Consider the following 12,084-nt stretch of genomic DNA (forward strand, 5'->3'; position numbering starts at 1 on the left):
GATCAGATCTCGTGAGAACTCACTCACTATCACGAGAACAGCATGAGGGTAACCACCCCCATGATTCAATTACCTCCCACCAGCTCCCTCCCACAACATGTAGGGATTATGGGAACTACAGTTCAAGATGAGATTTGGCTGGGGACACAGCCAAACCATATCAGCAACATGGCAAGACCCCATCTCTACAGAAAATAAAAAAATTGCCTGGGTGTGGTGGCTCACACCTGTGGTCCCAAACTACTTGGGAGACTGAGGCAGGAGGACTGCTTGAGCCCAGGAGATGTAGGCTGCAGTGAGCTGTGATGACACCACTGCACTCCGCACTGGGCAACAGAGTGAAATGCTGTCTCAAGAAGAAAAAAAAAAGAACATTTCAGAAATTTCCAGAAGGCTTACATCTATATATTTAGTATGGTTGGCATTTTGAAAACCAGTAAATTGAGAAACTGAGGATGTAACTTAACTTACAAAGTAGGTGTGCCTTTTTGTCTCAAAGTTTCCATCAAAATTCTGTTTCTTTTCTCTGATAATTTCAATCCTTGAGAACAGAAAATGTCTGCATATTTGCTGGCTTAAAATTTCAAGCCCTAACATCATTAGTATATCAAGATGTTTTAGTGTACTCATCTTTATCATCAAATGTTGAGTTGATTGGTATTCCCTAATTTTTCTTCAGAGAATCGAATGATTCCCTCATCAATTTCCCAAAATATATCTCCATACCAAGTTACATGTTCTATCTATAGTTTTATGTTTTTAATGAACCATGTAGTTAAAATCATTGTTTTAATACTTGTACTTGCATGGCTATAAAATTTCTACTCTTGATGTTTTTATATGTAATTATTTCTAGGATCTGAAGAAGATGATGAAGTTGTGGCAATGATTAAGGAATTGTTAGATACTAGAATACGGTACGTGCTCCTCTCTCTACCCAAATTCAAGTGCTTTGGAGGCATTTTTCATTATAGCAATATAGTTTTAGTTGGCCGTGAGATTATAGTAGATTTTCAAAATAAGTGCAAGTTAATGTAAACCACAACAGGTAACCATGACAAATGAATTTAAAGCCTGTATCTTCTCTACATTTACTCAAAATTTTAAAACATCCAATTTATTTAAACATATTCAATGAAGAAATGTATTCTTCACAGTCTCAATTTAGATTCGATATTGTTATAATACCAAATTTCTTAAAAAGAAAAAAAAGACTTAATGTTTGGGAAGGTTGTGAAGAGAGAATGAGTACCTGTTTTCAGTATATTGCCCATACAGAATAAATTTAAGTGAATGGAGAACAGCAGGCTTCTACTTTTGCTTGTAGCAGACCAATAGTCATGCTGAGAACTCCCAGAAAAGCTGAATAAAGTACAATAAAAAGAATTCGTTTGAAAGCATTAGATAGCTGCCAGAGCAAGCAAAATTTGAGGTGCTAAGATCCCGGAGAGAAGGGAAGCTCACTGAGTTTTCCCTTCAGGCATTTGCTGTTCCTTGCTACATAGCTAGGGTAGAAGCAGCTGGGCAGAGGGCAGCTGCTAAGAATCAGAGAAACCTTTGGGCTTTCAGAAAATTTGTTTAGATGGAAGACAAAAATTAAAATTCTGGGTTACCAATGAAATCTTGATTTCAAGGACCAAGATCCTAGAGAGCAGGGAAGTTAAGAAAAGTAAGCCTATAGTTTTTTGTTTTTTTTTTTAAGATGGAGTCTTGCTCTGTCGCCCAGGCTGGCATACAATCTCAGCTCACTACAGCCTCGCCTCCCGGGTTCAAGTGGTTCTCCAGATTCAGCCTCCTGAGTAGTTGGGATTACAGGCACGGACCACCACGCCCAGCTAATTTTTGTATTTTTGGAAGAGACAGGGTTTCACCATGTTGGCCAGGCTGGTCTTGAACTCCTGACCTCATGATCCGCCCACCTCAACCTCCCAAAGTGCTAGGATTACAGACGTGAGCCACTGCACCCAGCCAAGTAAGCCTATAGTTAGTAACAATGTATTGTATTCTTGAAAATTGTGGCTGGACGTGGTGGCTCACGCTTGTAATCCCAGCCCTTTGGGAGGCCAAGGTAGGTGGATCACCTAAGATCAGGAGTTCAAGACCAGCCTGGCCAACATGTTGGAATCCCATCTCTACTAAAAATACAAAAATTAGCCAGGCGTGGTGGTGGGCGTCTGTAATCTCAGCTACTAGGGAGACTGAGGTAGGAGAATCGCTTGAACCCAGGAGGCGGAGGTTGCAGTCAGTCAAGATTACACCACTGCACTCCAGCCTGGGCGACGAGCAAAACTCTTTCTCAAAAAAAAAAAAATTTGCTAAGATAGTAGTTATTAAGTGTTCTTGACACAAAAAATAAGTATGCGAGGTAATGTGCATGTTAATTAGCTTGATTTAGCCATTCCATGGTGTATACAGATTTTTTTTTTGAGACAGAGTCTTGCTCTGTCACCCAGGCTGGAGTGCTGTGCGATCTCGGCTCACTGCAACCTCTGCCTCCCAGGTTCAAGCGATTCTTCTGCCTCAGCCTCCTGAGTAGCTGGGATTACAGGCATGTACCACCACACCCAGCTAATTTTTGTAGTTTTAGTAGAGACAGGGTTTCACCATGTTGGCCAGGATGGTCATGACCTCCTGACTTCAGGTGATCTACCCTCCTCGGCCTCCCAAAGTGCCAGGATTACAGGCGTGGGTCACTGCGCCCGGCCTACATACTTCAAAACATCATGTTGTACATGGAAATATCTATAATTTTTGTGAATTAAGAATAATTAATTGGAGGCCGGGTGCAGTGCCTCACGCCTGTAATCCCAGCACTTTGGGAGGCCCAGGCGGGTGGATCACGAGGTCAGGAGATTGAGACCATCCTGGCTAACACGGTGAAACCCTGTCTCTATTAAAAATACAAAAAATTAGCCGGGCGTGGTGGCGGGGCCCTGTAGTCCCAGCTACTCCAGAGGCTGAGGCAGGAGAATGGCATGAACCTGGGAGGCGGAGCTTGCAGTGAGCCAAGATTGCACCACTGCACTCCAGCCTGGGCGAGAGAGTGAGACTCTATCTCAAAAAAAAAAAGTAACCCTGGAACTAAAATTATAATAACTGAACTTAAGAACTCATTAGATTAGGTTAACATTAGATTGGACATAGTTGAAGAGATTAGTATACTGGAATTTAAGTCAGTAGAAAATGTTCAGCCTGAAGCACAGGGAGAGAAGAGAATAGAAGATACAGGAAAGAAGCATGAGATGATGGGCATGGTGCTCACCCCTATAATTCCAGCACTTTGGGAGGCTGAGGTAGGAGGATTGCTTGAGCTCAGAAGTTAAGAAACCACCCTGGCAACATAGTGAGACCTTGTCTCTACAAAAAATTAAAAAATTAGCTGGGTGTGGTGGTGTGCACCTGTAGTCTCAGCTGTTCGTGAGGCAGGAAGATTGCTTGAGCTTGGGAGGTTGAGGCTGCAGTGGGCTGTGATCACACCATTGCACTCTGGTCAAGGAGACAGAACAAGACCCTGTCTCACCCAAAAAAAGAAAAAAAAAGGAATCAAACCTATGGAGGGGAGAAATAGAATAAAAAATACTTCATCAATCCAAAATAATGCAAAATAGGAAACAGTAAATGGTAATATAAACACAAAAGTATTGGCATTTAAATGATGGTAGTTTGATGAACAAAAATAAGGTTGTCAAATTGGATGTGAAAAAACAAACAAAATCAAGTATAGAGCACTTAGAAGAGATATAGGGGCCAAGCATGGTGGCTCATGCATGTAATCCTAGCATTTTGGGAGGCCGAGGTGGCACATTGCTTGAGCCCAGGAGTTTGAGACCAGCCTGGGCAACATAGTGAGACCCCATCTCTACAATGAAAGAGAGAGAGAAAGAGAAAGAGAGAGGGAGGGAGGGAGGGAGGAAGGAAGAGAAGGAAGGAGGGAGGGAGGGAGGGGAAAAGAAAAGAGAAGAGAAAAGGAAAGAAATAGAATATTTGTATGACCTTCAGGTAGGCAATTTTTTTTTTTTCCCAACGGGACACAAGAAATCAGATGAAGACTGGGCACGGTGGCTTACACCTGTAATCCCAGCACTTTGAGAGGCCGAGGCGAGTGGATCACCTGAGGTTGGGGGTTCGAGACCACCCTCACCAACATGGAGAAACCTTGTGTCTACTAAAAAAATAAAAAATTAGCCGGGCATGGTGGCGGGCGCCTGTAATCCCAGCTACTCGGGAGGCTGAGGCAGGAGAATCCCTTGAACCCAGGAGGCGGAGATTGCAGTGAGCCGAGATCGTGCCATTGCACTCCAGCCTGGGCAACAAGAGTGAAACTCCGTCTCAAAAAATATATATATATATCAGATAAAAATCAAGGAAAATACATATAAATTGGACTACAGTAAAATTGTGACTCTCTCTTCATCAGAAGATGCCATTGGCTGGGCACAGTGGCTTGTGCCTGTAATTCCAACTACTTAAGAGGCTGAGGCAGGGGAGGCTCCCTTGACCCTAGGAGTTTTAGGTAGCAGTGAGTGAGCTGTGATCATGCCACTGTATTCCAGCCTATGTGACAAAGCGAGACTGTTGAAAAGTGCCATTTACAGTCAAAAGGCAATGTACAGATTAGAAGATATTTACAGTGTTTATATAACAGAATATATAAATAACTTGTACAAATTAGTAAGAAAAAGACAATCAGAGACTGGAGCAGGTACTTCGCAAAAGATAATCAAATAGTGGCTGGGTGCAGTGGCTCACACCCATAATCCCAGCACTTTGGGAGGCTGAGGTGAGCGGATCACCTGAGGTCAGGAGTTCAACATCAGCCTGGCCAACATGGTGAAACCCTGTCTCTACTAAAAATACAAAAAATTAGCTGGGGGTATTTGTGCATGCCTGTAATCCCAGCTATCTGGGAAGCTGCGGCAGGAGAATCACCTGTACCCGGAAGGCAGAGGTTGCAGTGAGCTGAGATTGTGCCATTGCACTCCAGCCTGGGCAACAGAGTGAGACTCTTGTCTCCAAAAAAAAAAAAAAAAAGGAAAAAAATAATCAAGTAGCCACTAAACAAGAAAAAATGCTTAATCTCATTAGTTATTATGAATATTCAAACCACAATTAAATATTAATACAAATCCAGTAGAATAGTTAAAACTGTTAAGACTGACAACACCAATTGTTGGTGAGGATGTGGAGCAACAGAAACTCTCATACACTGCTGGTGGGAATGTAAGTTTATATAACTGGAAAACTATATGGCAGTGTTTATTAAATCTCAACATATTCATACTCTTTATTCAGCAATTTCACTTTCAGGTATATTCCCAGTAGTAATATATATGCATACCAAAAGACATTTCTAAGAATCTTTATAACTGCACTATTTGTAAAAGCCAAAACCTAGTATTAACCTCAATGTCTGTCAACAGTGGAATGGATAAATAAATTCTGGTATATTTGCTTAATGGAATACTATGCAGCAGTGAGAGTAAATGACCTAGTACTATACTCAGCAACATAGATGAATCTCACAAAGAGCATAGGAAGCCAGATACAAAAGAGTAATTCTATGTGATTTATAAATAGAATTTGTATTTGTAAATTACAAAGTTCAGAGACTGGCAAAACTCATCAGTGGTGATATGAATTAGAATAATGGCTGCATTTTGGTTGTGGGGAGTGATTGGAAGGAGCCCAAAGGGGACTTCTGAAGGTTTGGTGGTGTTTCTTGGTTTGGGTGGTTATAAATGTGTGTTCACTTTGTGAAAACTTAGTGAACTGTACATACATGATTTAAGCATTTTTCTGTATTAATGTTGTATTCCAATGAAAAGTTTACCTGAAAATGAAGCCAGCATGTGACAGTCTCCCTTTTCCTTCACTCAAAAGAAGTGACTGAGTATATTTTAGGTAATCACAATAATTATTAGGAAATTTGAAATCTTAAGTGCTTTAAAATATTGTTTTATTTAAAAAAAAAATTTCTTTAGAGACAGGGTCTCTCTGTGTCACCCAGGCTGGAGTGCAGTGGTGTGATAATAGCTTACTGCAGCTTCCAACTCCTGGGCTCAAGCAGTCCTCCTACCTTGGCCTCTCAAATTGCTGGGATTATAGGTGTGAGCCACCATGCCCAGCCTTAAAAAGATATTAGTAAGCAAGATCAAATGTGGTAAGTGGAGGAAATATTTGTGTGAGTGAATTTTGGTATTTTACCTGAGAGTAAAAAAAAAAAATTTTAATTATAAATAGAACTTAGCCACAGTTATTATTCTGTATTATAAAAGTAGCTCTAACTTTGTGAATTTTACTAATATAAAATGTAAGCTCTGAGCTGTATTAAATTTTTTCAATGAAAACTTGTATTTTAAAGAATATGTCATAAATATTCTTTGACCTCACAGGCCAACTGTGCAGGAAGATGGAGGGGATGTAATCTACAAAGGCTTTGAAGATGGCATCGTACAGCTGAAACTCCAGGGTTCTTGTACCAGCTGCCCTAGTTCAATCATTACTCTGAAAAATGGAATTCAGAACATGCTGCAGTTTTATATTCCGGAGGTAGAAGGCGTAGAACAGGTATGCCAATATTATATGACAGTCTAGATTTTTTTCGTTTTTTCTTTTTCTTTGTAGATACAAAGGCTGGAAATAGATGTTAAGGCAAGTATTTGAAAAGAAGTTCATGACCTAGCTTTTTCTTCAAGGGCTAGATTTTTGTGTTGCAATTTTTATCAGACTTGAAGTCTCTTATTTTAGAAGTAACTTTGGGCCAGGCGCAGTGGCTCACACCTGTAATCCCAGCAATTTGGGAGGCTGAGGTGGGCGGATCATCTGAAGTTGGGAGTTCCAGACCAGCCTGACCAACATGGAGAAAACCCCGTCTATACTAAAAAATACAAAATTAGCTGGGCGTGGTGGCAGATGCCTGTAATCACAGCTACTCGGGAGGCTGAGGCAGGAGAAGTGCTTGAACCTGGGAGGCAGAGGTTGCGGTGAGCCGAGATCGCGCCATGGCACTCCAGCCTGGGCAACAAGAGTGAAACTCCGTCAAAAAAAAAAAAAAAAAAATGAAGTAACTTTAGTGTTATGAGAACCGACTATGTACCAGGCATTTTTGCTCATTTCATCTTCTAATAACACAGTGCATTAAGTCATTCCCATTTTGCACACAAGGCTATAGAGACTCAGAGGGCATATTGCTGCCCTGATTGCACAAAAGTTATGAAAAAGGTTTAAAATGTAACGCAGTGTTTTATAGATGAGATTTAGAAATCTTTAGTGGAAGAACTCTACTACATCATATTTACCAATTTTTTTTTTTTTTGTAGAGACGGGGTCTTGCTATGTTGCCCATACTGGTCTTGAATTCCTGGCCTCAGGTGATCCTCCCAGAATGCTGGGATTAAGGATTAACACAACTGGCCTAATCTAGGTATTCTTAAATATGCAAGCAAGAAGCCCATTAAGAAATCATAGTTTGTCGTTATATTGAGTAGAATTCTAGAGCTTTATGTGTAGCACAATATCAACATTTTTTTTTTTTTGCCAACATACCTAAGGAGTATAACACAGTACCTTGTCATCAGTAATAATGACTCTCACTGCAGTGATTCTCAACCAAAAAGCATGGCCTTATGGAGAGAGATTATCAAGGAGTGAAGGGATGTGTGGAAATTAGAAATTTCCAACCCACAGAATTTCAGGTAATTCATTCTTTTTTTTTTGAGACAGAATCTTGTTCTGTTGCCCAGGCTGGAGTGCAGTGACACGATATCTCGGCTCACTGCAACCTCCACCTCCCAGATTGAAGCAGTTCCCATCCCTCAGCCTCATGAGTAGCTGGGATTACAGGCACATGCCACCATTTTTTGTATTTTGTATTTTAGTAGAGACGGGGTTTCATCATGTTGCCCAGGCTGGTTTCAAACTCCTGAGCTCAGGTAATTTGCCTGCCTCGGCCTCCCAGAGTGCTAGGATTACGGGCATGAGCCACCGCGCCTGACCACCTCAGGTAAATCTGTGCCCTTAAGGGCTCCATTGGGAATCACTCATCCTTGGGTAGTATTAAAATTGATCTGTTCCACAGTGAGCAGGTCTATATAGACCTATCCCCAAAGTCTTAGAGAGCTGAGAGGCTGAAGACAGAGGCTGGCAAATCCAGTTGGTCAGAAAGAAACATTTAATAGGGACTGAGGAACAGAAGCCATTTATCGGGCAGCTGCAAGATGATGGATTCCCGCATTGTTACCCCCTAGACTCAGGGCTTATATACCAGGAGGAATGGGTATATGTGCTTCAGAAGATATGTGTAGGACAATTGAAGTCAGCCCCTCTGGAAAGGCAAGAATGCTATTTGCCTAATAGCCTATAATTTGCTTAAGGGCAAGATTTATGCTAAGTATGTGTTTGTTTAGGATAACATCAAGGTTATTTTGACCTAAAGGCAGAATTAAGTAGAAATCTTAGAGGCATTCCTAGAACTGAGGTTAGTCGATGTGGCAGATTAGCATCCAAGATGGAGTTGCTTTAGCCTCCACACCATCGTTTTGGTCCAGTACATGACATCTCCTCTTTGAAGTTTTTATCTGTCCCCCACTTGGAATTAAGTTCTTCTTTGACAGGTCCAAAGCTTCTGTTTTGGCTTTATGTTTATGTAGCTTTCTGTATCTGTTTTAGCTTTATGTTTATGTGGAAGCTCCCTAAGAGACTTGAAATCATATCCAAGTCTTTGTGTTCCTCTGCAACAACTAGCTGTGTGCCTTACAAATGTCCTATACATGCTTTGTATTAAGTATTTGGGAATATTATTCCAAATTAAGGAATAATTCTGCCTAAAATATGAGTTGGTTGACAAAATTTTTTGGATTGGGTATTGTTGAAATTGGATGTAAAATATTAATTTCTTGGAAATAAATACCAATTTTTACTCAACCGAAAAGATATCCTATGAAAGAATTCTTTTTCTATTGATTGTCTCAGATCAGAGCCAGAATCTAGATTTTTTTTTTTTTTTTTTTTTTGAGACGTAGTTTCACTCTTGTTGCCCAGGCTGGAGTACAATGGCACGATCTTGGCTCACTGCAGCCTCTACTTCCTGAGTTTAAATGATTCTCCTGCCTTAGCTTCCCAGGTAGCTGGGATTACAGGCACGCACCACCACGCCTGGCTAATTTTTATATTTTTAGTAGAGATGGGGGTTTCGCCATGTTGACCAGGCTGGTCTTGAACTCTTGACCTCAGATGATCCACCCACCTCAGCCTCCCAAAGTGCTGGGATTACAGGCGCGAGCCGCTGTGCCTGGCGTAGTTTTTTTTTTAAAAACCTTATTTTGTTCCATTATCATCTATATGCCTTAAAAAATTACGTTAGTTGATACTTTGGTGGATTGACTGAGGAACATTTTTATTCATTTGTCCAGGGTGGGGTGATGAATTGGCCTTCAGATTAGAAACTTGAATTGGCATCTAATTGTAGTAGGTGTGGTGAGGAGAAAAAAACATTCTTAGGTTTATGTAACTTTTTCCTTCTCCAATGGAGTTAGTCTGTTATCTTAGTAATACATTAACTCTTGGAAAGATAATAGCTGTTGTAACATTTTCCTGAGGCTTAAAATGATCTTTTATCTCAGTAAGACTAAAATAATTAGTTCCTAATATGGTGGTTTTGTTTTGTTTTTTACTTTCCTTGGGGATTCATTTTGATAAAAATAAATGTTTTTATAATAACAATTGGGTATAGCTTCACAGAATATATTTAAGGAAATAAGATGGTTTTGAAGAAAAGAAAAAGTCATTTATATTAGTCTTATGGCTAGAGAATACCAGTTAATTTTTTTTTTTTTTTTTTGAAACGGAGTCTTGCTCTGTCACCAGGCTGGAGTGCAGTGGCACTTGGCTCACTGCAACCTCCACCTCCCCGGTTCACGCCATTCTCCTGCCTCAGCCTCCTGAGTAGCTGGGACTACAGACGCCCACCACCACGCCCGGCTAATTTTTTGTAATTTTAGTAGAGATGGGGTTTCACTGTGTTAGCTAGGATGGTCTTGATCTCCTGACTTCGTGATCTGCCTGCCTCGGCCTCCCAAAGTGCTGGGATTACAGGCGTGAGCCACCGCGCCTGGCCCCAGTTAATTATTTATAGTCTTTTCTGCCCAGCTGAGACTCTGCTATGGGTAGCCTCTTTGAGACAAGGAGAAGTGATCAAGGCTTTAATTAATTTCCAAATATTTAATTTGCTTTTATTTTATTTTATTTTTTTTGAGACAGAGTCTTGCTGTGTTGCCCAGGCTGGAGTGCAGTGGCGCGATCTTGGCTCACTGCAAGCTCTGCTTCCCAGGTTCACGCCATCCTCCTGCCTCAGCCTCCCGAGTAGCTGGGACTACAGGCGCCCACCTGGCTAATTTTTTGTGTATTTTCAGTAGAGACGGGGTTGCTTTTATGTTTTTAGGATACCAGGTTATGATTCAAACCTTGTTCTTTGGGGCTGTTGATAGATTTATCCTTACTGGCTTGTCATGCCTCATTATAGAGTTTATCAGGTAAAGAAGTAATATTAAAATCAGGAAAATAGCAAAATCTAATCATTTTCTTAATTCTTAAATTGTCTTTGTTTTTTGATTTTAGGTTATGGATGATGAATCAGATGAAAAAGAAGCAAACTCACCTTAAAATAATCTGGATTTTCTTTGGGCATAACAGTCAGACTTGTTGATAATATATATCAAGCTTTTATTAATATGCTGAGGAACTTGAAGATTAATAAAATATGCTCTTTCTTCAGAGAATGATATATAAATATTGCATGTTTGCTTTACCTCATATGAGTTATTTATAACCTCTTGAATCATCTTCTGTACACGTGGATTTTATCCAAGGATATTTTTATTTTTGTTCCTCATTTCCCATGGCTCCTTCTTTGCATATGTGTGAAGGAGTTTAAAATACGTTTCCCCCCATCTAATTTATTTACTTTTTTCCATACAGGAAGAAACAGAATGCTTTTTAGAATATTCTAAAATGGCTTTTTGTGAAATATCTAAACCTATTTTTACTGAAGTTTTTAGCTTAAGAAACAGCTAAACAATTCTGTTTTAAAAATGGTATCTGGCTACTAGCCCCCAATTAAGTGGCAAAGAACTGCTTAAGACCAAAAAAAAACCCAAAAATGGCCTGGTATGGTGGCTAACGCCTATAATCCCAGCACTTTGGGAGGCCGAGGCGGGTGGATCACAAGGTCAGGAGTTAGAGACCAGCCTGAACAACATGGTGAAACCCCGTCTCCACTAAAAATACAAAAATTAGCCGGGTGCGGAGGCACGCGCCTGTAATCCCAGCTACTTAGGAGGCTGAGGCAGGAGAATTGCTTGAACCCGGGAGGCGGAGGTGGCAGTGAGCTGAGATTGCGCCACTGCACTCCAGCCTGGGGGACAGAGCGAGACTCCATCTCAAAAAAAAAAAAGCGAAAAACTTGAAAACTAACTTCCAGAATCTGGACACAGTTTCTATTGTTTAAGATGGAGATGGCCGAATTAGAAAAACTGCCTCAGCATGCCCAGCCTTTACCTTATCAATCAGAATTGCTGAAGAAAAGAGAAGAAGCTGCTTTGGTCCTTCCACTGGCTTCTGACTCAGAGATCCAAAATCTGTACCATGCCAGAAATGTGCACTGTTATCTTTCTACTCTAGGGGTACTGCTTTTTCAGGTAGCCAAAAGAGTGATTTAGCCTTCTCTCTCATTTTTCTATAGTAATTCAGAGACTGCAGTTAACAGAAAATACAGGGAAAGGAAAGATGGGAAAAATAGTAATGATACATTGCATCTCTGGAATTCTAGTCCCTCAAATTAAGGAGATTAAGATAGTGATGGAAACAGGAAGAACTCTAGCAGTTGTGAGTGCTGGGAATTGAAATTTTTACTTTTATCCTTTGGTTCACTGAACCAAATAGTAGGGTTGGAGAATTCATTCCTTGAGATATCATGTAATTTAGACACTGGGAATTGCTTCATAAGCAAGGCAACTTAACCTGCCTTTTAGTTGAAGCTACAGGAAATTGACATTGTGGATGAGATGCAAGTAATGGCAGATCTTGTAT

General features: G+C 40.5%; 1 protein-coding gene across 1 annotated transcript in view; it reads left to right on the forward strand.

Annotated features, from left to right (window-relative positions):
* NFU1 (NFU1 iron-sulfur cluster scaffold) overlaps positions 1–10,786 on the forward strand; it is a 41,900-nt gene extending 31,114 nt beyond the window's left edge. Inside the window, exons 6-8 of the mRNA XM_024242801.3 lie at positions 857–917; positions 6,393–6,567; positions 10,615–10,786. Of these exons, the coding sequence (XP_024098569.1) occupies positions 857–917; positions 6,393–6,567; positions 10,615–10,659 (281 nt within the window). The 3' untranslated portion in view covers positions 10,660–10,786. The remainder of the gene's footprint in view (positions 1–856; positions 918–6,392; positions 6,568–10,614) is intronic.
* Positions 10,787–12,084: the final 1,298 nt, after the last annotated feature.

This window comes from Pongo abelii, chromosome 12 (genome assembly GCF_028885655.2).
Source record: "Pongo abelii isolate AG06213 chromosome 12, NHGRI_mPonAbe1-v2.0_pri, whole genome shotgun sequence".
NCBI lineage: Eukaryota > Metazoa > Chordata > Mammalia > Primates > Hominidae > Pongo > Pongo abelii.